The sequence below is a fragment of the Salmo trutta genome, chromosome 15, assembly GCF_901001165.1.
Source record: "Salmo trutta chromosome 15, fSalTru1.1, whole genome shotgun sequence".
NCBI classification, from domain to species: domain Eukaryota; kingdom Metazoa; phylum Chordata; class Actinopteri; order Salmoniformes; family Salmonidae; genus Salmo; species Salmo trutta.
In genome coordinates, this window is record NC_042971.1 from 15,457,134 (window position 1) to 15,482,524 (window position 25,391).

The 25,391-nt window shown below is 45.4% G+C and overlaps 1 protein-coding gene across 4 annotated transcripts in view; it reads right to left on the minus strand.

The window, feature by feature from the left end:
* Positions 1-869: 869 nt before the first annotated feature.
* The window catches only part of LOC115148541 (dihydropyrimidinase-related protein 3), a 35,232-nt gene continuing 10,710 nt past the window's right edge, over positions 870-25,391 (minus strand). For 2 of the 4 annotated variants that reach the window (XM_029690506.1, XM_029690508.1), the window contains exons 2-14: positions 20,610-20,698; positions 19,546-19,730; positions 18,008-18,172; positions 16,831-16,892; positions 16,372-16,452; positions 15,622-15,690; positions 15,082-15,202; positions 14,064-14,220; positions 12,971-13,112; positions 12,076-12,246; positions 7,607-7,786; positions 4,278-4,434; positions 870-2,634 (exon numbers count right to left, since the gene is read on the minus strand). In XM_029690506.1, the coding sequence (XP_029546366.1) occupies positions 2,540-2,634; positions 4,278-4,434; positions 7,607-7,786; positions 12,076-12,246; positions 12,971-13,112; positions 14,064-14,220; positions 15,082-15,202; positions 15,622-15,690; positions 16,372-16,452; positions 16,831-16,892; positions 18,008-18,172; positions 19,546-19,730; positions 20,610-20,698 (1,674 nt within the window). In that variant the 3' untranslated portion in view covers positions 870-2,539. Of the gene's footprint in view, positions 2,635-4,259; positions 4,435-7,606; positions 7,787-12,075; positions 12,247-12,970; positions 13,113-14,063; positions 14,221-15,081; positions 15,203-15,621; positions 15,691-16,371; positions 16,453-16,830; positions 16,893-18,007; positions 18,173-19,545; positions 19,731-20,609; positions 20,699-25,391 lie in introns of all 4 variants that reach the window. The other 2 variants (XM_029690505.1, XM_029690507.1) reach the window with 1 other exon arrangement.

Below are 25,391 nucleotides of genomic sequence, written 5' to 3' on the forward strand. Positions count from 1 at the left end.
AAGTATGAATCCAGAATTGTGCAGATAGAAATGTAATATACTGGAACAGCAATAATACTGTCAGTATTATTAGTACTATTAACTGTCAGGTCTACACATCCAATTTCTATGAGAGATGTTCTCAACAATGTGCTCTAGTACAGTCCTGGTCAGAGTACATAAAAAGGATCAGACCCTTTTTTTCAATTTTTGCCTAAAATGACACTCAAATCTAACTGCCTGTAGCTTTGGCAGAAATGCAATGATATGCATATTCTCGATACCTTCTGAAAAGAAACACTTTGAAGTTTGTGGAAATGTGAAATGAATGTAGGAGAATATAACACATTAGATCTGGTAAAAGAAAATTCAAAGAAAAAAACAACCGTTTTTTTGTAATTCTTTTGTACCATCGTCTTTGAAATGCAAGAGAAAGGCCATAATGTATTATTCCAGCCTAGGCACAGATTCTGGCCACTAGATGGCAGCAGTGTACGTGAAAAGTTTTAGACTGATCCAAGGAACCATTGAATTTCTGTTCAACATTTTGTATCAAGACTGCCCAAATGTGCCTAATTGGTTTATTAATAACTTTTCAAGTTCATAACTGTGCACTCTCCTCAGACAATAGCATGGTATTATTTCACTGTAATAGCTACTGTAAATTGGACAGTGCAGTTAGATGAACAAGAATTTAAGCTTTCTGCCAATATCAGATATGTCTATGTCCTGGGAAACGTTCTTGTTACGTACAACCTCGTGCTAATCGCATTAGCCTACGTTAGCTGAACCGTCCCGTGGGGGACCCACCGATCCTAAAGAAGTTTTAAAAGGTATATATTTTTATTTCTGCTATACTGTAGATTGAAAGATAAAAGAGTGACAGCCAGTCAGTTGCAACTCATGTTTATTCAGGAACAGTTCATAACACCACATCACACCTCAATGTTTTTTTTTTACCTGCCTTCTCTGGGTTTTGATACAACAGTAAAAAAAAGAACATAAAAAAACAATAACAAAGATCAAGTCAAACTAACATAAATATAATCACCACTTGGATTGCTTGAAGTTCCACATCATCCCTCATTAAAACACAACGACTTCCTCACAACCTCTTCCTCAGCTGATTGGGATAGCAAAAATAAAGCTCTCCTCGTCCTCCTCATCCTCCTCCTCACCTCTTTCCAAAAACATATTACAATCCCCTGCCTTGTCTGGGACAGGTAGACCAAACAGACGCATAGAAAATAATGATGAAAGAGAGTGACCCAGGGTTAAGCCTGTCTGTTTTCCCCTTGGTATTAGTTACCAAACTAAGGACTGTCAGTCAGGTATAGTGTACAGAAATGTGGAGACTCTCAGAGTGTTGAGATTTAAAACGGCACAACATCACGTTTCAATGTTATGTTCTTGAATGCAGGTTATGATGGTCTGCTGCTTCAAAACGAGATCCCACATTGCCGTGAAAATAAAAATAAAGACAGAGGTGAATTACTGTTATTTCAAATCAGGTTTGTTACTTTTATCATTTCATTTTCTTGATGTATTAATGTTTACAAAGCTCAGAATGACAATTTCACAACCCAGGCCATGGAAGTTGAGCTTGGTACTTCTTGCGCAAGGGTTTCCATTTTCCTTTTACCCCCAGATGACTTGCTAAACGGTATGTATAGGAACAGGCATTAAGCTTGAAGCAATTGCAAAGGACGGTTTCTCAATGGAATATACAGCCAGGATGGAGCAGAGCGCAAGGGAAAATAAACATGACAACCATTTCTACCAACATGCTATTTATTCCATGTTTACAAAATATCTGTTTTACCAGATGTGTTTTTATCTTGTTTCCTTTTTTAAATCATTAATGACTATCAACTTCTGGTTCAACAACCCAGGGAGCCAGCGACAACATCATTCACAAAGCTACGTTACATCTACCATACATACTCACAATGCCACCTATCAGTAATGGACGTTACTGCATGTTATTATTACATCGCTAGCGAACTACTGTATATCTGCAGACTAGTACTCAAAAAGGGTGACGTTGAAAGCCGAACGTGATGGAAGAAAAAACTAAGAATTGCTTTGAGAAAAGCAGTGTTACTTTTCCTAGGGAACAGGCATCAGAACACTGTGGTCATTGGTCATGACAGTTATCATGAGGTTCACTTAACTATATTATGGATTCAGAGTAGTACCTAAACTGTCAATGCACAGTTAAAACAATTACTAATGTTGACAGTAAGGGACAGTAATACACACTGATTACCTATATTCTGGATATGACCATGCTCATGTGATTCCACGACATACAAATTCAATCTTTGTGTAAAGGTTTTGCCAAATATCCTTCAAATTAACCTATTGTTCTAGTGACTGACCTGCAATTCCCTAGGAGGAGGAAAACTGTGCTTTAGAAGCTTAAGCAGGTAGCATTGTGGCTGGTAAGGCATGAGGATTCAGTGTTTTGCTCAACTCTTAACTTGTAACTAATCATGTCTCCGTCTTCTCCCAGTGGCTGTTGTCATCTTCTGACCGGTCTCTCTCCTGGTTCAACCTCTTAGCTGAGGGATGTGATGTTGGAGCGACCGCCGGGGGGGACTACGATGCGGCGTCCCGCTGGTCGTATGGGGAGATCCTCTGTGGTGGGGGGACCTGACACAGACAAACATGATTTAGCGCCGTCTCTTACAGATTCCCCTCAACAAAGACAGTTTCTCCACTGGCGACACGACCTTGGCACTCCTTGGCGACCTCTGGAATAAATCCCTTTTCGACCGCCAACAGGATTGGGATTAGCCCTGGATTAAATTGGCATAATGGACTAGGGGAGATTTACGCCTACTGTTTTAAATCTTACACTCTCTCCGGGCCAGGGTGTCGTGTTTCGTACTGTAGAACTCTACCACATCCTCTCTGCACGAAACACGACCAAGGTTACTTCACATCTGGAGACAGAGGAGTATATCAACCCTGTGGCTGGTGAGATGAATCCTGTGAGTGAGTCCTGTGAGTGTGCGTGCGTTTGGGTGCGTTTGCGTCTGTGTGTGCGCTCTTGCATGTACTGGATGGAGATGAGAGGGGTATTTACTCCCAGAGCGAGTGGCTAGTATTCGAACAGGGGATTATCTTGGAAGCCAGAAGGAGAGAATAGGCCAGGTCTGTTTTATAAACACACAGCCTAGGAAAGGAAAGCAGGCTCTCTGGCTTTCTGGGAAGGATGGGGATGAATGGAATAAACCCCCACTAGACGACAGCCATGGGGAAATACTTTCCAACGCAGGTCACCCTCCCACATCAGTGCATCACACAAACTATTCCTGTTAAACTATTGTTTATTTGGCTCCTCCCTCAAAGGTTGCACTTTGAAAAGAGGTTGCAGATGTATGTAATCGCACTGTCACTCAACACTCAACTAAGCTCTGCTATTGGTTATGTGAATGAACTTTAGATCCATAAATTATCCTCAGCCTCGTTCTACCCGCTCATTAGACGAGCTTCATTAAACAGACAACAACTACGAAAGTGAGATGCCAGATGTCTGGACTGAAATTTTAGAACATACTGTAGTTGAATTAAGATGCCTACAGATATTTCTTAGAACATACTGTAGTTGAATTAAGATGCCTACAGATATTTCTTAGAACATACTGTAGTTGAATTAAGATGCCTACAGATATTTCTTAGAACATACTGTGGTTGAATTAAGATGCCTACAGATATTTCTTAGAACATACTGTGGTTGAATTAAGATGCCTACAGATATTTCTTAGAACATACTGTGGTTGAATTAAGATGCCTACAGATATTTCTTAGAACATACTGTGGTTGAATTAAGATGCATACAGAGAGAGGGAGAGAGAGAGAACCAAGACAAAGCTGCATCAAGCTGAAATGAATTAAATCAATCAATGTAAAAAAATTAAAAAAAAACACACAAAAAACAGATAACAAAAAGACTTGAGAAACATATAGAGCCCTGTCTGGAAGTACCAAGATGGCTGAAGGACAAATGTCTTGTGCTGTGTGCATTTGTTACCTCAAACAAATCATGAAGGCAGAAAATGTGATTATGGTAAAATGTCAGATTTCCCCTGAAGGCCATTTAATATTCCGCAGACAAATGGCAAAGTCGACCATGGCAACATATCAAGAGTGAATTGCATTGTAATGTGTCAATGTTGACTGTTGTTGAGCGTGTGTGTCAGGTTCCTGGTACTTCCTATGACGGCAAGGTATGGGAAGACAGATGGGTAAATTAAAAGGTTGCTGAAGCTCACCGCGTTGTGCAGGGTTACCTGCTAAGCTAAAGGCCGAGTGGTGGAGGTTCCTCACGGGCTGCTTGGTGGGGGAGGTGCGGGCAGACGCTGAGGGGGTACCGCCACGGGACATGGGCGAGAAGTCAGACACGGGGCCATCATACATGCCCCTGGGCACTGCCCGCAGGACTGCCAGCTGAGAGAGAGGGGGGAGGGGGGAGGGGGGAGAAGGAGGGGGGGGGGAGTGGAGAGGAGAGGAAGAGAAAGAGAGAGGAAGAAGGAGGGATCGAGATAAAGAAGGAGAGAAAGAGAAATGAATAGGGTATCATTTCTGTTGGTAACTTCACAACAGTTCTCCAAGACAATGCCTGTTTATAATTTGATTCATGGGTTTGTTTGTAGAATGCGTTGTGCCTGAATCAAAATGCATATTTCCCCCGGTGTTTTCCTAAGGAAAGCACTTCCAGATTTACTGACAGACAGACGCACTGCAGACTGAGACACTGTGTTCTTATTTGACATGCAAGCTTCTGTCCTCTGTCCTAGGATTATGTGACTAAGGAATTCCTGGAAGCTGAGCTACACTCTTAGAAAAAAAATAGTTCCAAAAAGGTTCTTCGGCTGTCCCCATAGGATAACCCTTTTTGGTTCCAGGTAGAACCCTTTTTGGTTCCATGTAGAACCCTCTGTGGAGAGGGTTCTACATGAAACTCAAAAGGGATATACTTGGAACCAAAAAGGGTTCTTTAAAGGGTTCGCCTATGGGAACAGCCAAAGAACTCTGTCAGGTTCTAGATGGAACCTTTTTTTTTCCCAAAGAGTGTAGCAGCATCAGAAAACACTAACTGCCACCAAGATCAACATTGTATTAATACAAGAGGTCTCACCAAAGAAACATCTCTATATTCTGGTCATAAAGTTGAGTATCCACCAACACCAGGAGTACTCCTATGGACACATCGTATCCCTGCTACAACTGGCAGTCAGTCGTTACAGTATACAACCCACAGCCAACAGCCAACGCCCCTGAGATGAACCCTCAAGGCTGACGTAATACTTCTCTCTCAAACATCCCCATCCCCTTGTTCCATCCCCCCATTCCCCAGCACCTACATCAAATGGATACGTGAGATCACCCAGAGAGGTAGTTAAGACACCATTACCGCATTTTCTGGCAATTCCCATCTGCGTTACACACTCTGAATGCTATTTTTATCTTGTGCCTTCCAATTGGGGAGACAGACCTCCTATTATGCCCCCAAAGCCTAGACACAGACAGACAGACATGCATCCAGCCCATAACGTATTGCTGTTATAGCTGATACCAGTGCGACAAGAGGACAGACGTCCTTTGTGTACATAATCAAATCAAATGTTATTTGTCACATGAGCCGAACACAACCTTACCGTGAAATGCTTACTTACAAGCCCTTAACCAACAATGCAGTTCAAGAAATAGAGTTAAGAAAATACTTACCAAATAAAAAATAAAATAAAAGTAACACAATAAAATAACAATAACAAGGGAATATATACAGGGAAGGACAGTACTGAGTCAGTGTGCGGGGGTACAGGTTAGTTGGGGTAATTTGTACATGTGGGTAGAGGTAAAGTGACTAGGCATAGATAATAAACAGCGAGTAGCAGCAGTGTAAAAACAAAGGGTGGGTGGGTGGGGGGTGGGTGGGGTCAATGTAAATAGTCCGGGTGGCCATTTGATTAATTGTTCAGCAGTTTTATGGCTTGGAGGAAGAAGCTGTTAAGGAGCCTTTTGGTCCTAGACTTGACGCTCCGGTTCCGCTTGCCGTGTGGTAACAAACTTTTCAGTCTCCTGAGAGGGAAAAGGTGTTGTCGTGCCCTCTTCACGACTGTCTTGGTGTGTTTGGACCATGATAGTTTGTTGGTGATGTGAACACCAAGGAACTTGAAATTCTCGACCCGCTCCGGTACAGCCGCATCGATGTTAATGGGGGACCTGTTCAGCCTTCCTTTTCCTGTAGTCCCCGATCAGCTCCTTTGTCTTGCTCACATTGAGGGAGAGGTTGTTGTCCTGGCACCACATTGCCAGGTCTCTGACCTCCCCCCTATAGGCTGTCTCATCATTGTCGGTGATCAGGCCTACCATCATTGTGTCGTCAGCAAACTTAACGATGGTGTTGGAGTCGTGCTTGGCCACGCAGACGTGGGTGAACAGGGAGTACAGGAGGGGACTGAGCACGCACCCCTGAGGGGCCTCAGTGTTGAGAATCAGCGTGGCAGATGTGTTGTTACCTACCCTCACCACCTGGGGGCGGCCCGTCAGGAAGTCCAGGATCCAGTTGCAGAGGGAGGTGTTTAGTCCCAGGGTCCTTAGCTTAGTGATGAGCTTTGTGGGCACTATGGTGGTGAACGCTGAGCTGTAGTCAATGAACAGCATTCTCACATAGGTGCTCCTTTTGTCCAGGTGGGAAAGGGCAGTGTGGAGTGCGATAGAGATTTCGGTACAGGTTGGTGTGAAAACAGCTGAGATATCTGAGTGCAATCGGTCTCCATTGAACACACTGCTCTGGATTACCATTTCAGTATGTACATTGAGATTGATGGCATGTCTGATGATGTGTGGCATAGGCTGAGCCACAGCAGCAGTATGCATTCGCGTAAAGCTAAACTGCCTTGAAAGTAAAGCCGCACTGACATCTTCCATGTTTGTGGGTTCTGGATGGCTCATCTCAGCTCTACATCAGATTAGTCCTGATTAATCCCTAACCACTGAGAAAACACTTCCAGATGTCCGCAACTCGCGGACCTCACAGACCTTGCAGTCTTCACATACTGTACTTCATACACCTCATATCAGTGGAGGCTGCTGAGGGGAAGAACGACTCATGATAATGTCCGAAATGTAGTTAATGGTACGGTATCAAGGACTGGTATTTTTTTGTTCATGTGTTGATACCATTCCTTTCACTCAATTCCAGCCATTATTATGAGCCGTCCTCCCCTCAGCAGCCTCCACTGCCTCACATACCTCACAGTCCACACAGTCCTTTACCTTGGCTCAGTGTCACATAGCAACACTCTGGCATGTAACAAACAATCCACATAAAACATATTCTAAGACAGAACTGAAGAGTTGGGAATATGTTAATTGGAAATACTTGTATATTGTTTAATACTTTTATAAAGGGGAGACAGACTTAGGCTGTGTCTACACAGGTAGCCCAATTCTGATATTTTGCCACTAATTGGTCTTTAGACTAATCAGATCAGATCTTTTAGCCCATAATTGGTCAAAAGATCAGAATTGGGATGCCTGTGTCAACACAGCCTTAGAGTACAGTAGATTCTGACTAGACAGGAGAAAGGAGAGAGAGGCTAGCATCTTTTACCTGCTTCCTGGCCTTGACGCGCTTGTAGGCAAAGTCTGGGAAGGGGGTACATGGGATGAAGCGACCGACCCCGGAGATGGCGTGCAGGTTCCCATCTTCCAGCACCAGCTTCCCCTGGCAAATCACCACCGAGGGGGCACCACGCAGCTCCATGCCCTCAAACACATTGAACTCAGCAGCCTGGAAAACACACACACACACACACACACACATTATACTTCAACTGATATTGTATGTCTATGATCACTGGTGTTAGGCCAACAAAAGAGAGGACAAAATCACAACAACAAAAAAACTTTAGATTTCTCGAGCCTGCTTCCCCCCCTGTTGCACCCCAGTTAGTACAGTCCGTTATGCTGCCTTACTGTAGAGACTACCTAACTTTAGCCATTCACAAGCACAACCCAGTAATACAAATGATGAGCAGCTGCAGGACCTCTCTCTCGGGAGATACCAAACTGAGGAAATGACAGTACAGCGGTGCAGAAGCATCCGGCTCCAACGTAAACGCAACTATTTCCAGTTTTCTGCAGTCTGACATTAGTCACTCGTCTGAAGCAAATGGAGCCGAGGAGTTTACATGAGTTTACATCAATGTGTCTTTGTGGACTGAGATGGTCAAGTACGGCAAAATAAACAGGGACTCTGAAACGCATGACCTCATGGCTACGCACCACATTATGAGCCGATAGAGATGGCAAATTCCACTAAAGCTAACCAGACTTGGATGTTTTGCTCATTAAACTGGTCTGACGAGAGGCCATTCAATTTCAATTCAATTCAATTCAATTCAATTCAAGCCTCTTATTGGCATGGGGAAACATACGTTAACATTGCCAAAGCAAGTGAACTAGACAATAAACACAAGTGAAATGAACAATTAAAATGAACATTAAACATTACAATCACAAAAGTTCCAAAAGAATAAAAGACATTTCAAATGTCATATTATGTGTAAATAGTTAAAGTACAAAAGGGAAAATAAATAAACATAAATATGGGTTGTATTTACAATGGTGTTTGTTCTTCACTGTTTGCGGTTTTCTTGTGGCAGGAGGTCATAAATCTTGCTGCTGTGATGGCACACTGTGGTATTTCACCCAGTAGAAATGGGAGTTTATCAAAATTGGGTTTGTTTTCAAATTCTTTGTGGATCTGTGTAATGTGAGGGAAATATGTGTCTCTAATATGGTCATACACTGAGCAAGAGGTTAGGAAGTGCAGCTCAGTTCCCACCTCATTTTGTGGGCAGTGTGCACATAGCCGGTCTTCTCTTGAGAGCCAGGTCTGCCTACGGCGGCCTTTCTCAAAAGCAAGGCTATGCTCACTGAGTCTGTACATAGTCAAAGCTTTCCTTAAGTTTGGGTCAGTCACAATGGTCAGGTATTCTGCCACTGTGTACTCTCTGTTTAGGGTCAAATAGCATTCTAGTTTGCTCTTTTTTGTTTGTTAATTCTTTCCAATGTGTCAAGTAATAATCTTTTTGTTTTCTTATGATTTGGTTGAGTCTAATTGTGTTGCTGTCCTGGGGCTCTGTGGGGTGTGTTTGTGTTTGTGAACAGAGCCTCAGGACCAGCTTGCTTAGGGGACTCTTCTCCAGGTTCATCTCTTTGTAGGTGATGGCTTTGTTATGGAAGGTTTGGGAATCACTTCCTTTTAGGTGGTTGTAGAATTTAACGTCTCTTTTCTGGATTTTGATCATTAGCAGGTATCGGCCTAATTCTTCTCTGCATGCATCATTTGGTGTTTTACGTTGTACACGGATTATATTTTTTCAGAATTCTGCATGCAGAGTCTCAATTTGTTTGTCCCATTTGGTGAATTCTTGGTTGGTGAGCAGACCACAGACCTCACATATTGGTATGTCAGATGTTATCTTCTTTTTGATGAAGGCCGTTCTTGCCTTGTCTCTCAGCTCGTTCACAGCTTTGTCAGACCCAGGTCTGACAGAATCTTTGCAGAAGATCTAGGTGCTGCTGTAGGCCCTCATTGGTTGGGGACAGAAGCACCAGATCATCAGCAAACAGTAGACATTTGATTCTAGTAGGATGAGGCCGGGTGCTGCAGACTATTCTAGTGCCCTCGCCAATTCGTTGATATACATATTGAAGATGGTGGGGCTTAAGCTGCATCCCTGTCTCACCCCACAGCCCTGTGGAAAGAAATGTGTGTTTTTTGCCAATTTTAACCGCACTCTAGTTGTTTGTGTACATGGATTTTATAACGTTGTATGTTTTTCCCCCAACAGCACCTTCCATCAGTTTGTATAGCAGACCTTCATGCCAAATTAAGTCTAAAGCTTTTTTGAAATCAACAAATCATGAGAAGACTTTGCCGTTGTTTTGGTTTGTTTGTTTGTCAATTTGTTTGTCAATTCTATGTGTTGTTTTGAGACAGAGAGCCTATTGAGGCAGAGATGAGTGGAGTCATGGACACACAGGCCCAGTTTGGCTGGGAGGACAGATGAAAAGAGGAGGCGGGTTGGCAGGCGGCTGGGCAGGCCGTCTCTGTAGAGATGAGACCAGGGTCCTGCCTTAATTAACAACATCTGTGCGAGAAGAGAGAGCAATAACCCTCCCGCTCCTCCTCCTCTTCATTCCTCATCATCCAGTCGGTCTGTTTCTCATACGCCTCTATTTGGCATACAAAGACAAACAGCTGCCTTCGCACAGCTGGGGCTAATGAATCCAAGCATCACTCTCTCTACCCGTTCTCTCTCTTTCTAGCACTTTCTCTCTTTCCTTCGCTCTGTCTCACTTTCTCTCCCATTTTTTTCCTACTGTCTTTCACTCTCGCTCGTTCTCCCTGATCCATTTCCCCCTCCCTCTATTCTCCTGCCACTAAACTCTCTTCCTCCATCTATCGTTCTGTCTCTCCCTGTACATAGTGGTTTGCGATCTGTTGCCCCACCCACCCCTATTGTCAGTTTGTTCCTGTGCACACGGCCCTGGTGTTTTAGCGTGTTCCAGATTCAGCCCAGGACAGGACATAAGGCCTGCCAAGTATGATGTCATGGCCTGGCTCTCTGTGCAACAACATAAACAAAGCTAACCAGATCAAAACATTTCAGATAACTGAGGATACTTGTATTTACTAAGGAGGGAGGGATACACAGATATAAATGGTATAAAGCACTGAACTACTGTGTACAATAGATCACTGTAGCTATTAATAACATGGGCAGGAGCCCCTGTTCTTATGTTATGTGTTCTTGTGTGCTGTTCTGTTGTCTGGAGGGGCTACACACAAGAAATGAGAAGGTGACATCATTCTGTAAGAACCTTTGGTCTCGCTGTATCTTTTCTACAAATGGAAAAGTCACTGAAAACATGTCCAATCTTTTTCTAGCTCTTTCTTTCTCTCCCTCTCTTTTTTCGTTCTCTCTCTCTCTCTCTCTCTCTGTTTTTCTTTCTTTCCATACCTCTTCATCGGACTCCGCTGCTTTTCCAATAGGTCTGTCTCTCGTTCCCTCACTCTCTGTGCCTGCAGGAGGAAGTCCAGAAGGCTTGATATCCTGAGTGGACACATCCTCTGTTTAACCCTGTACTGCTCTGTATTCTCTGGGCTCCTGTGTGATCCACGCATCACTTCCTGTCCTTGTGATTAGGGACGAGGGACAAGAGAGATGAGCTCTTTTCTTGCTGAACAACACACAGTGGTGGCTGCTCACGGCAATGGATAACATGGTTAGCTAACATAAAAACGACCTCAAAACCAATTATTTGAAAAATGAATATGATTTTTCCCCCTCGAACATAGTGAAGTATTGCCTTTGAGAGGAGTACGGCTAAGAAAAAGGGCGAAACATTGTTTTGTTTTCCTACAACAGTAACATCTCCTCTCTCTCCTCAGCCGCATTCATCAACCCCAGCATTCTAAGAGGTCTCTCTCCAGCAGCAGTAATGGTGGATAGTGAGGGCCAATGGTGTGCGCTTTAGTAGCTGTGGACGTCTACAGGGAGTTATTTTAGGAGGAACTGAACTGTCACTGGAAGCAGGCCAGCGCTTTTCTCTCTCTTTCTCTCTCGCTCTCTCGCTGTCTCACACTCCTCTGGAAAACCATGTTACCTTTGCAGCTACGCAGATCTGAATGTCCACAATGACCACCAGCCAGAGCTCACCAGGCCTGCTATAATGTTTGTCAGAACATCTGTGGTAGTAGAAAGTCAAAGACACTCCTCCTCCATGCCCTGTTAAACCACAGTGACCTGAATGTCCTTGATGAGTGCTGACTGCTACAATGAAAAGTGAAATGGACTTTAAGCTCATTGACCATTGTGACTGAAATGTTGCCTATATGAGTGTCTATTCAACTTTGGTGTATTCAGTCCCTTGCATTCAGTGTACCTCCTTATGTATTTGCCTACGTAGTCCATGTCAACTGTCATTGTACGTTTTTATGTATTTGACAGATGTTGCAAAAACACTTTCCCTCTGGGACCGTAAAGCCTTTGACCTTTGACCTCTTACCGAGTTGTGCGTCTTGGCGGTGATGGTGCGGACAGCGTCCGAGTCCCAGATGACCAGGTCGGCGTCGGAGCCCACGGCAACCCGGCCTTTACGGGGGTACAGGTTCAGGATCTTGGCGGCGTTGGTGCTCGTCACGGCAACAAACATGTTCTCGTCCATCTTGCCGGTGGTCTGAGTGAGCCGGAAGAAATGCTAACGGTGAAATGCTAGCTAAACAAAGATGCTTTTGCAGCTGACTGGTGGGCAGTGGCACTCTTGTAGTCTCACGCGAGAACACACATGCGCACGCACACACAAACACACACACAAACACACACAAGCTCCTGTCAATGCTAGTGCCGAGACCATGTGTTTTTGCCTGAAGGGAGACTTAAGTGTGAATAATTCATCCGAATTTCAGAGGCAAAGCTGCACCATAACTTTTCATTCATAACACAGCTGTCCATAAATACAAACCAAAGTCTGTTTGTACATGAAAGAGCAAGAACGAGAATGAGAAAAAGAAGAGATCTATACTGTTCCAAGCAGGGTGAACGGCTGGGGGGACAGATCCAGAGATAGAGAGAGAAAACAAGAGCACTCACAGAAACACAAAACCACACTACCGGATGGATTAGGGAAGAGGAGAAAGGAGAAACTGCGGTGAACTGTGGAATTTCAAGGAGTGGGGTACTTAGAGAGTAGCTAAGAGGGTTAGAGGGAGCAAGGTAAAGAAAGGGTCGGTGAGAGGTAGTGAAGCTAACGGCACTCTATTCCCAACAAAGGTGCACTTCTCTTGATGAGGGCTATATGGGCCTTATAAAGGGAATAGAGTGCCATTTGAGACGCAGCCAAAGAAAGAGAGAGATAGACACGTGCCATGCAGATAGTTGTCCAGTCATCCTCTCATCCTCACCACAGCCTTGTCCCAGATGAGGGACATCCTCTCCTCCACTCCGTTCACGCCCTCAGGGATCTGAGTGAAGTCATCCTTCCCTATGGCCTTCTGGGCCACGCTGAAGGTGCAGTGGGCACTGCCAGTCACGTTCAGGTCACCACTGGGAGGGGGAGAGAGGGAGAGAGAGAGAGAGAGAGAGAGAGATGTTTAAAAATAGTAAACTCAGACAGGTACTGCTTATGACCTGTCAGATTTGCTTTAGCTGTGATTTGCTTCAGCTGGTGATTTGTGAGCCCTTCAGTTTATCCGACATAGAAAAGCTGGAAAAGTTCACAATTAGCTGGAGTAGCGCAGGCAAAGTAGATGGATTACTCTGAATCAAGTGCCAAGGTCTCCTCCAATCAGTTATCGATGTCTTCCCGTTCTTACAGAGCACTCAAACTTTCCTAGCAGACAAACAGTCCCACTTGTGCAACCATCAGACTATCTATCATGAGGTTGGAAGCACTTCCAGAACTCTTTCAGCTTGCGATGGATGAAGTCATAGAGCCAGTGGCGTTCTAGCTTGTATGGCTCCCAGGGCGAACCCCCCCCCCCCCCTTCAGCAACAATATGTCTGTGAAACTATATATTCACAGTATTATGAATGAATTGTGGTTTATTTGGTCGCATTTCGTAGTTAGACTGATTTGACTAATTGCATTAGTACTGTACAAAGTTAGAGACGCGCTATTTGATAGATTCCCCCGCCCCGCCTACCTCTGGCTTCCAGTGGGGAGACCCGAGGTCAACCTAGCCCCGCCCCCCTCCCCAGAGACCTTCCCAGGCAGTAGCCTGCCTAACAAACTAGAATCAGGGCGCCCACTCCGACAAGGTTAATTGACCCACAGTCCCACACGGTGACATGATATCATTGACGTGACGTGCAAATAAATGAGCGTTAGAAAATCGATCGCACAATTTTTTGGCCCCCGGCAAGATGCCGCCCTGGGCGGCTGCACATGTCGCCTATACCTAAATCCGCCGCTGCATAGAGCACATACAGGACAGATGCAGCGTGGACAGGTGAGGTTAGTGTAGTGTTATTCAGTCAATAGGGGGCGCTCTTTACCTGGCCAGTAACGTGTTCAGGTAGTCTGGGGTGGTGGGGTCCGGGCTGAGGGGGGGTGATGTCACAAAGGAGGCGGCCTTGGCCCAGTTCTTGCTCCAATAGTGTGTCCCGTCAGTCCCGAGGCTGGCCGTGATTGGCTCGCCGAACACAACGTTACCTGGGGAAAAGTTTGTCACCCAGGGTGTGAATACGTCAAATCAACTCACCTTATCCTCCTGAAAATGTACTCACTCGTTAACTAAATCTCCCACTTACCAGGTTGATCCCACATTAATAAACACACATGAACTAAAGGAATAATCTAATCTAACTAAAAGGTCTGGCGAAACAGCTGAAATAGCTTGTAGTAAAGTTCTGATGTTCTCCAAGCGAGTCTCTCTCTCTTTCTCTCTCTGGGCTCTGACATGACAAATCTGATGTCAGCACTGAGGAAACGGGCCAGCCAGTGATGAAAGCAAGGCCTCCTGGGAGCACATCTCCATGCCAGGCGACCCTCACATGCTTCCTACATGAGGACATGCAAACAGCATTTTTCCCTCTCTGCCTCTTCCTCAAAAAGTGTCCATCTTTCTCTCCGCCAAGCACAAAAGGCCCGCTCTCTCTCCCTGCTCCTCTGTGATGAATGGCGGAGACAGGTTTCTGACAGTTTGCTACGGTGAACCGCAGGAAATAAGGTAGGGATTCTTCTCAAAACGGGCCATCTTCTATCCGGTCTGTCTACTAGACCAGACCAGACCTATGGTGTAAATAGAGCATGAACCAAAACACCACAATCGGCACATAAGGGCATATAGGCGCATTCCTGTCCTCCAACAGAATAGAAGACTTACGGAGGCAGCAGTGAAGTTGCACTACTTTCAAGGCCCATGCAGGTCCAAGGACATAATGTAGCGCTTGTGTTCTGATACGGATATTGTTTCCAGGCATTCACTGTGACTTTCAAATATATCATTCAGCTGCCTGATTGACATGCTAATTACAGCACAATGCCAGTCAGCCACACTGGGAACCCGTGTACCTTTTTTCCTGGCCTGTGAGATGATGTCGGCAGCACTCTTGCTCATGACCCTGGTCACGTACAGAGGGCAGTTGGTCTGGCTGGCAATGGTGATGGCACGGAACACAGCCTCCGCCTCCAGCTAGATGGGGGGGAATTGACGGATACAGTGACACACACGCATGCATGCAGACAGGGACAGACAGGCAGACGGACAGACAGGCAGGCAGTCGGACACATATAGAACAATCAATTAGTCTACGAACAGATTCAACTAAACCTGCACTGGCAACCTCACCTATTGCCAGTGCACTTGTGTTCTGCTGTAACCCAGTCTGGAAATGCTCACTGATGCAATGCCAGCTTTGATATGGGACCAAGTTCCACTCTGTTAGTGGTGCTGCGGTATCACATTGTTTTGTTTGTTCCAATGAACAAACAAAACAATGCATTTTTTTTTCAGTACCTTACTGATTCCACATAATTCTGCTGACACACACACACACACACACAGACAGACACACACACACACAGACAGACGTATTGTGTACAGTTTCCCACCTCCTCTGGCCTGCTCAGCACGTGTCCCTCTGGTCCAGTGATTCCCATCTCCAGCATGCGTGCCTGCTCCTGTGGGACAGACAGACAGACAGACAGCAGAACCGTGTTCATCCGAATTCACCCCAGTCTCTGGCACACAAACATGCGTACACACCCGCATGCCCGCCCACCTTCACGCACGCAGGCACGCACGTACGCACGCACACACACACACACACACACACCAGCACCACAAACAGACATATGGCAGTATCTAACCCTGCATCAATAACACATTGCATGGAGAGATGCCCGGGCTGGGAGAAAGTGGTGAGTGGTGGAGTGTATGGAGGTTTTCACCCTCATATTCACCCTTGACAGCTTTGGGGTAACTTTGGGACATGATACTGGGGCTCAGACAGCGAAGAAGCAGGCTTTATAGTCCCGCAGGACAGATCCCAGACACTCTAAATCTCGGAGGGAATCAGAACCAGCTATTAAGGTTCACCCAGCTCCCTCCCAGGACCCTACAGTCAGTCCTAACACAGGGTAACATAAACCGCATCCACACATTACTTGTCAGTGTCCTGCACTAACCCCTCTCAACCTCACCGTTTCCCTTTCCTTTTGATACAGTATCTATGGAAGTATTTTTAGTCTGGGGGGAACAGGACAAAGTATGGCTGGATGGTGATGCACTGTGATAAAGGTCAAAGGTCGAGCCAGGGAGGAGAGGAGGGGGGTGGGTGGTTGTTGTGACAGGTGGGTTACCTCGGCGATGATCTCTCCATTCTCAGCATGGACCTGCACAATGCCACCCATCTCTCCCAGGAAGGTAAAGATCTCATACAGCTGTAGAGACACATCCATAGAACATAGTAGAAACATGAATGGAACATAGTAGAAACATTAATATAACACAGTAAGGTGAAAGGTCGCAGTCCACCCACACCAGACCACACATAGGAAGCCACACGATGTCTGCTATAATAAACTACCAATTACTGGGTGGTCACCAAACATGACTAAACTAGCCTTGCGTGGGCTGCTCTAGTTTAAAATAGTCTAGCATTACCACAGTGCCTCCATATAGGCCTCATGATTTGCAGACATGGTCATTTTTTCCATTGATTATAGTCTGGTGGGACTGTCATCCACGTGCTTGCCAAGCAGAGCCGAGCAGGGCTCACCAACATGGTATGTTGCTGTAGACTATTTAGCATACTGTACCTCACTGTTGCTCATCTGGTAGAAGTCCTTATAGGCCATGTAGACCTGGAAAGAGTTCACACCTGAGAGAGAGAGAGAGAGAGAGAGAGAGAGAGAGAGAGAGAGAGAGAGAGAGAGAGAGAGAGAGAGAGAGAGAGAGAAAAAAGAGAGAGAGAAAAAAGAGAGAGAAAGAGAGAGAGAGAGAAAAAGAGAGAGATAGAGAGAAACGTGAGAGATAGAGAGAAAGAGAGAATAAAGAGAGAGAGAGAGAGAAAAGAGAGAAAAATGAGAGAGAGAAAGAGAGAGAAAAAGAAAGAAAGAGAGAAAAACGTGAGAGAGAAAATGAGAGATAAAGAGAGAATAAAGAGAGAATAAAGAGTGAATAAAGAGTGAAGAGTGAAGAGTGAAGAGTGAAGAGAGAGAGAGAGAGAGAGTGAATTGGCGATTTGACTCGAAAATAAAATGTCATTCATTCATTCCCCAAGAGGCCTGTCTTCTGCTCTCTGGACACTGTGGCTGTGTTGGGGCGGCCTAACGGGCCTGTCCACCCTGTCCTGTGGCTGAGTTATCTAGCTGGGCGTGAAACCACAGAGGGTCCCCTCAGCCCTCAGAGGACCACACCCTCCTGCAGATGGACAGTGGTGTTTGGGTTTGGCCAGGTATGGACCACAGATCCTGGGAGCGGACTGGACGCCAGGACCAGGATGCCTGTGGCTGGGGGACGGACTGAGATTATGGGCCAGAGACAAGGAGGAGGAGGAGGAGGAGGAGGAAGCCACCACTGCTGATCGCTTTTCATGGCTTCTGCCAGTAGTAACCCTGCTCATCTTGAATAGGTATAATAGCGCTGTCTGTCTGCCTTTCTGTCTGTCCATCCATCCGACGGAATGTCAGTCTGTCTGCTAGATACCGTCCTAGGACTGTAAACCCTTACACTGCAGCAGCACTAAGGGACTTTCTCTAAGGAGGCTTAACTCTTTGTCTGGATCCAAAGAGGATTCCCAATGGATCCTCACCTCAAAAGCATGATCCTCTCCATCCAGTTTATATTCAGACTGACAGATATTTGTGATAAACAGCACCCTAACTAACCCTTTGGTAGTGTATGAGTTTCATCTCAAGTATACTGAAATCAAATCCACTTTTATTTCCATATACTGTCCAACTGTCCCCTTGTTGGTGTGAAGCTGGTCATTACCTTTCTCCTTGAGCAGTGTGTCTACTTCCTGCTTGACGCTGTCGTTCCAGTGGGTGATGTCCACGTGGAGGGAGTAGTCACAGCAGATCTTTTCATCGGCCCAGCTTCTCCACTGTTCAAAGGCCTCGATTAGACTGTTGCCCGGCTCTGGGATCACATGGTCCACTGCAGGCAGGGAGGAAAGGCGACATAGAGAGATATGGATTAGGGAGCGTAGGAGAGAGAGTGAGAGAGAGAGAGAACGAGAGAGTGAGAGAGAGAGAGAACGAGAGAGAGAACGAGAGAGACAGACAGACAGACAGACAGACAGACAGACAGACAGACAGACAGACAGACAGACAGACAGACAGACAGACAGACAGACAGAGGGAGAGACAGGATGTTACTAGTGCGGCTTGTCCTGTTTGTGTTATATAACTCACAATGCCAGTGTCTCCTCTGCCAGTGGCTTTCAATACAATGTCAGACGTCAATGGAAATGTCTGTATGTCTGAGTGTGTGCTTGGGTTACATCGACTTCACAGTTCACTTTAGTGTGAGGCTCAGATCAGCTCAAATCAGCTCAAGAGATGAAGAGAAATGCCCCCTGGTCTCTGATGTAATATATGAGCCTGCTGCCCTGACCACCTGACCACTTCCTGATCCAATTAAAGACCGCCCAATCTCCCCAGATCCCTCTGAGTGTGATAACGCGATCTCGAGTCAACAGCAACCAAGAAAAGACATGTTGTTTACTATGTTGACTCTCTGACCGAGGCTTCATCGCTTGTAACTCTGTGTCGCAGACGTGAATGGAGGGGGGATGAATAGGCTAATGGAGTACATGAGTGAGATGAAGGTAGTTCTTCCTTCACAGGGCCACAGACACCAGACAGTTCAGTACCAGTTGATCATAGTGAGTCATTCCTATCTACCAGCTGTTCCATCTGTGTGTTCGGCCCATTTTTTGGGGACTTGGGCTGGGATGCCCTCCCTCACAGCTCGCCTATTTCCACGGGACTTGTGTTTCACTACGTACGCCCCCCCCAGGCCCCTCCTCGCTCCTCCCCACGGCCGTTGTGTGGTCCCCTGGACTGCTGCCCACACTAGCTGATTTAGGAGAGATCAGAGCCCCTCTATCCCCCCCTATCTCGTGCTCTGGCTTTCTCTCTCTTTCTCGCTCTCTCTCCTCATCAATGGATAAAGCTACCACATAGCTGCCCCCTCACAAGCTACGCTGTGTTTTGTCTACAATCTCACACTGCCACGGCCAAAGTAGCGTGGATTATAATCTTGCCTCAATTCTCTAACTAAAATCAGATAATAACTTCGGACATACAGTAAACAGTACGATTCAGACTTTCTGTCTAAATGGTTGAATTGCCCTAATGAATATGGATGTAATTGACACAGGAGTCTTTCCATGTCACGAGGGTAGTTAACCACAACAATCCCTCCTATGGGACCCCTGCTGTCTGTTACTGTGATACCCTCAGACCTCCCACCCACCTCCCCCAGTGAGAGACACATGCTCCGTGGCTCCCTTCCCTCCCGCTCACCGATCATGGTGGTTCCCCCAGCCAGGGCAGCCTTGGATCCCTGGGAGAAGTCATCTACGGTGGTGGTGCCCCGGTAGGGCATCTGGAAATGGGTGTGGATGTCAATGCCACCGGGGATCACCATCTTGCCGTTGGCCTCGACGGTCTTGATCCCTCCTGGGACAATCAGGTTGTCTCCAATCTGCCTGGACGTTTAGAAGGGAGAAAAGCCATGTCAGGACAGGGGTATCATCGACACAATGCTGTACATTCATGATATGAACAGCTAAATAGCTAATGAATCAACTGAAATGAATATATTATCATATCATAAGAAATGTAGTTTTGCTCAAGGCTGACTGGTGTACAGTAAAGGTAATCAAATGGAAACACTAGCAGTGACCCAGCAACATTAGTAAACTATCAATCCTTACACATTGGATGACAGTCATTAGAGCATGTCAAACAGCAGCTTCGGAGGGCTGCAGTGCAGACAGACAGACAGACAGACAGACAGACAGACAGACAGACAGACAGACAGACAGACAGACAGACAGACAGACAGACAGACAGACAGACAGACAGACAGACAGACAGACAGACAGACAGACAGACAGACAGACAGACAGACAGACAGACGAGAGGGCAGTTTCTGTCTGTCTGTCTGTCTGTCTGTCTGCGCCAGTAGCAGCAGCCCGGTCAACGCTAGCCCGGCCTGCTTAATTGGTATGCAGCTCTAACCTTCCTGCGGGTGATTTAACTATCAGAGCTCCTCTTTGGGAGCACACAGGACAAAGGGCCTAATAGGCTGATCGAGTGGGAACAGGAAAGGGGGGAAAAGAGTGCCCTTCCAAGAGCAGGGAGGAATGTACTCCCTTTGCCTTTCTTCTGGCCCGGCACGCAACGCACCACTATACACTGTCTGGATCTGCATGGCACTTGAAATGACTGTCGTATGTGGTTGTATGACCTACCTTAGTTAAATGCACTGACTGTAATTCACTCTGGATAAGAGCATCTGTAAAATGACCAAAATGTAGATGTAAATGCACGGGAGGACGTGATGGTCAAGCATTGTGTCTTACTTAATGACGCCATCCTCCATGTAGATGTCAGCATAAAAGGACTGGTCATCATTGACAATCCTCCCGCCTTTGACCAGAAGCCTGTCGCTCTGGAGAGAGAGAGAGAAAGAAAGAAAGGAGAGGGAGAAAGAAAGAGAGGAGTGGAGAGAGAGAGAGAGAGAAAGAAAGGGGTGGAGGGAAGGAGGGAGGGAATGTTAGAAAGCCCAAAGCAATGGCATCAGTATTCTGGCAATTCCAGCAGACACTTTTTTTTTTGTGGGGGGGGTGTTCTTGTTGTTGCGCAATCTCCCATCAGCAGCTGGGGTGAAACAAGAGCCATTTGTTTGGAATGTCTGACTCCCCCCATCCACACAAGGCAGGGCTAATGAGAATTGCCTGCCACTCACACAGATTACATAGCAACTCCACAGTAACCTACATTTTACACATTGCTGGATGGGTGGATGGCCCAGTAGTCACATAGATGAGGTTGGACTAGATAGACAAGGCTAGATAACATAGCCTGTGAGAAAGGGTGTTGTCGTCTAGCCCCTCAGCTGCTGCGGCAGAGACAGCCACTAGACCACTGGCGAACCATCTCCATGGTAACCCTTTGCTACAGTAGGGTCACTCAGGCAGGCTTGAGCGGCGGGCTGGCATGTCTGTTAGAGACACGCCTCACAGGGAACAGGGCATAATGCTGAGCGACAGCGAATGGCCCACAACTGCTCCCTGGCAGAGAGAGAGAGAGAGAGAGAGAAAGAGAGAGCGAGAGAGAGAGAGAGAGAGAGAGAGAGAGAGAGAGAGAGAGAGAGAGTTGCTGTAATGTTGACATTAGCGTTGAGGCCTCTCCTGTGTTCAGACCGTTAGATTCTAGAACTAGACCAGGACATAGAGTGACCTCAACCAAAGTCAAATGGCTTTTTTTTTTTACTGTATGAATAATGTATGTACGGTACTCATGATCCTTTCACACTGTGTAAAATACCTAGGTTCAGCTCACTGAAACAGAATCGGAGCATTCCAATTGGAACGTGGTGTGATTTGGGATTTACCGTCTTGGCTGCGGAGCCAAGATAGTAAACCCCACCCCTCCCTACGGCTTTAACTGAAGCCGTACTGTACTGTATATACGTCGCCTTAGTGATGTGTCCCCTACCCGACACCTGCACAGCTCCCACCAAAACACTGGCTCGTCTTCCAGACAGTGTGGTAGGGACGGGAGGGAGAGAGAGTCTTCTGAGCCATACAGGATCCCCCAATCCCGCCTGGAACAGGCAGCACACTGTGCACAGCACAGAGGCAGACAGAAAAAGAGCATGTCTACTGTATACAGGGTCACTTACAGAATGGCCCCCACCACCTACACACTGCACAGCCCCCCCCCCCCCCCCCCCCTAATCTATACCATACCACTACCTTCAGGGGCTTTGGAACTGAGTATGTTTCAGATTGCTAGTATATAAGCAGATATATAATAATATTCCCAATTTCTCACACAATGCAGCTGGCTAGCCCCTGAGGGGGGAAGGCTGGATATCGTGGCTAGCTAAGGGGTGATGGTTTAATGACCTATGGTAAGTGAATGTATCTAACACCAGCCCTAAGAGCATGAGGAAGTCATCTCCCTTAAAGTATCCCTATATGGTGTTTGATGCATGGTCTAGACCAGGCCTGGGCAACTCCAGTCCTCGGGGGAACTGATTGGTGTCAACACTTTCCCCCTCATCCCTAGCGAGCACAGCTGATTTAAACTATTTGCATTCTAAACTGAAGATCGTGATTAGTTGATTATTGGAGGTGTGTTAGCTGGGACTGGGGCAAAAGGTGTGACACCGATCAGGCCGCCGGGTACTGGAGTTGCCCAGGCCTGATCTAGATGGTCTACTGTGCTGCATAGGTCCCTGGGTAAAGACAGTAAAGACATACCCACATGCCCCGGGCCTGACCGCAGATTGTGTGCCTGAACACCCGCCCCCATCTGTCACTGTCCTACCTCAGGCCTCAGTCCTGTCATCACCAATCGGAGCCAGGATCAAAACTGAATGCTCACTTTCATCATATCTGACTAACCGTCATCACACTCCACTGCTGTACTTATACCAGCATCTGTATGACCACACTGCCAAAATATTATACAGATATATTACTTCATTTATTGCTTCTTCAATCATACATCATAATTTGAGATCCTGTGGCAAAACCTCTAACGGTCTCACTTAGCTACATACTAAGCTCAGTCCTTCCACTCACAGGCCCAGCAACAGGCCCCAAGCAATAGGGCTTCATGTCAGATTTCACAAGCAACAGATGTTGGATCTTAATTTGATCGCCCTGTTGCAGGAGAAGTTGCAGGAAATTTAAAACGTGTAGTGTATTTGAGGTTGCAAAAAGGCTTATGAAGATTGTAACTTCCACTTAGAAATGTTAGACTTGATTTCCCCTTACGAAAAATGTAAACCTTAAAACGCAGTCTCAAATAGCTGCCTGTATCTTTTAATAGCCAGGCAACAACACACATTTCAGCAAATAAATGTCTGTTTCAAATAAATGCCGGGTCTAAATGAATTGTTTACGAGGTTACCATGAATTACCATGAATTCTTTACGAGGTTTAATGTTTGATTTGTTAGATTAAATAATTCAGTAATGACTCTAAAGAATTATGGCAATCATCTGTTTTTTTATCGCCAGTAAGAAACTGCTAGCCATTGGCTGCCTACAGCTGAGAACTACTAGCTAACTAGCAAGCACAAAAATAGTCAATAACTTCGGGAGTACTGACCCTGGAAATCTGCCGACACCCCTCTAGTGGCGAAAGTAAGAACTGCCGAAAATGCAGTCAAAGAGGAGAACAATTATTGTCAAGGAAAAGGTTTTAAAAAAAAATCGAAATAGAGGCATACTAAGAAAAAAAGAAACATAACACAGTGTGTAAATGATAACACAGTGCAGGAAATTGTTAACGGATTAAAATTCTGGAAGTGAATGCTGGAATAAAACAATTAACTATGCAAATGAGCAAAAGCTGTGCATTAAGGAAATAGACACCTGGCTCAAATAGAAGCCTGTTTCTAATAAGCACCTGTTGTGTTAAGTGATTTAAGCAAATAGGCTATTAATTAAAGTTTTATGGTAAACCCTTACAAAAATGTGCATCATACTTCACATAATAATTCACATTTTCTGTTGCTGCAGGATTATTTTCCTGCTGTAGCAAACTGGCTCAAATTAAGATCCTACATCTATAGGCCTTTGTCCACCATCTCAATGCTTCAGTGGATTAATGGAGGAGAATAAGTTCCTATATAAAAGAATAATAATAATAATAATAATAATATAAATAAATAAATGAGAGAAAGTAAAACTTTTGGAGGTAATTTTCATCAAGGTTGCGATTTTGTGAACATTTGTGTTTTTATGTGGTGGAACCTTGCTGTGGCTGGAAATGACTGAATGCACTGAAATGTTCATAGACCAGTGGTCTCCGCTGTGTAAACAAGGGTATCTCCTAAGTGATTATAATGATCAGACAATCCAGTGATTTCCCTGGGCTCAGTATGAAACCCCAACCCTCAAATGCATAACTCTGTAGAAATCCCACTGAAAAGAACGAGGGAAAAGAAAGATAGTCTTTGTTTTTGCAAGACATTCCTCACCCTTTCTTACAACATAAATATGACAGCAATTAAAAGTGTAAAACGATACAGACACTCTGCGGTGGTTAAACGATTTGACAGAATCCCGTAGTTACAGTGGTGTTCATATGAGACCAGCCAAAATCCTTGAGGTGTGACTGCACACCATTGGTCTACAATGGTGGATTTGCAGATGGGTCATGACAGGAACTGTAAAATGTTGTTCACTGTTAAACAAGTCAAACCTCCACCTGTGGAGAGTCCCGTCAGTGCAACCACAAGCCATGCAGAGCTTGAGGATAGGGATGGAACCAACTGATATGAAAATCACACACACCTGTGTGCTCACTGTATCATTACAGTAGAGGTCGACCGATTAATCAGAATGGCCGATTAATTGGGGCCGATTTCAAGTTTTCACAATAATCAGTAATCGGCATTTTTGGACACCGATCATGGCCGATTACATTGCACTCCATGAGGAGACTGCGTGGCACGCTGACTACCTGTTATGCGAGTGCAGCAAGGAGCCAAGGTAAGGTGCTAGCTAGCATTAAACGTATCTTGTAAAAAACAATCAATCTTAACATAATCACTAGTTAACTACACATGGTTGATGATATTACTTGTTTATCTAGCTTGTCCTGCGTTGCATATAATCGATGTGGTGCCTGTAAATTTATCATTGAATCACAGCCTACTTTGCCAAATGGTTATTTAACAAGCGCATTCTCGAAAAAAGCAATGTCATTGCACCAATGTGTACCTAACCATAAACATCAATGCCTTTCTTAAAATCAATACACAAGTATATATTTTTCAACCTGCATATTTAGTTAATATTGCCTGCTAACATGAATTTCTTTTAACTAGGGAAATTGTGTCACTTCTCTTGCGTTCTGTGCAACAGAGTCAGGCTATATGCAGCAGTTTGGGCCGCCTGGTTCGTTGCGAACTGTGTGAAGACCAAATTCGCCAAACGGGGGATGACTTAACAAAAGCGCATTTGCGAAAAAAATCACAATCGTTGCACGAATGTACCTAACCATAAACATCAATGCCTTTCTTAAAATCAATAGACAGAAGTATATTTTTTTAAACCTGCATATTTAGTAAAAAGAAATCCAGGTTAGCAGGCAATATTAAACTATGGAAATTGTGTCACT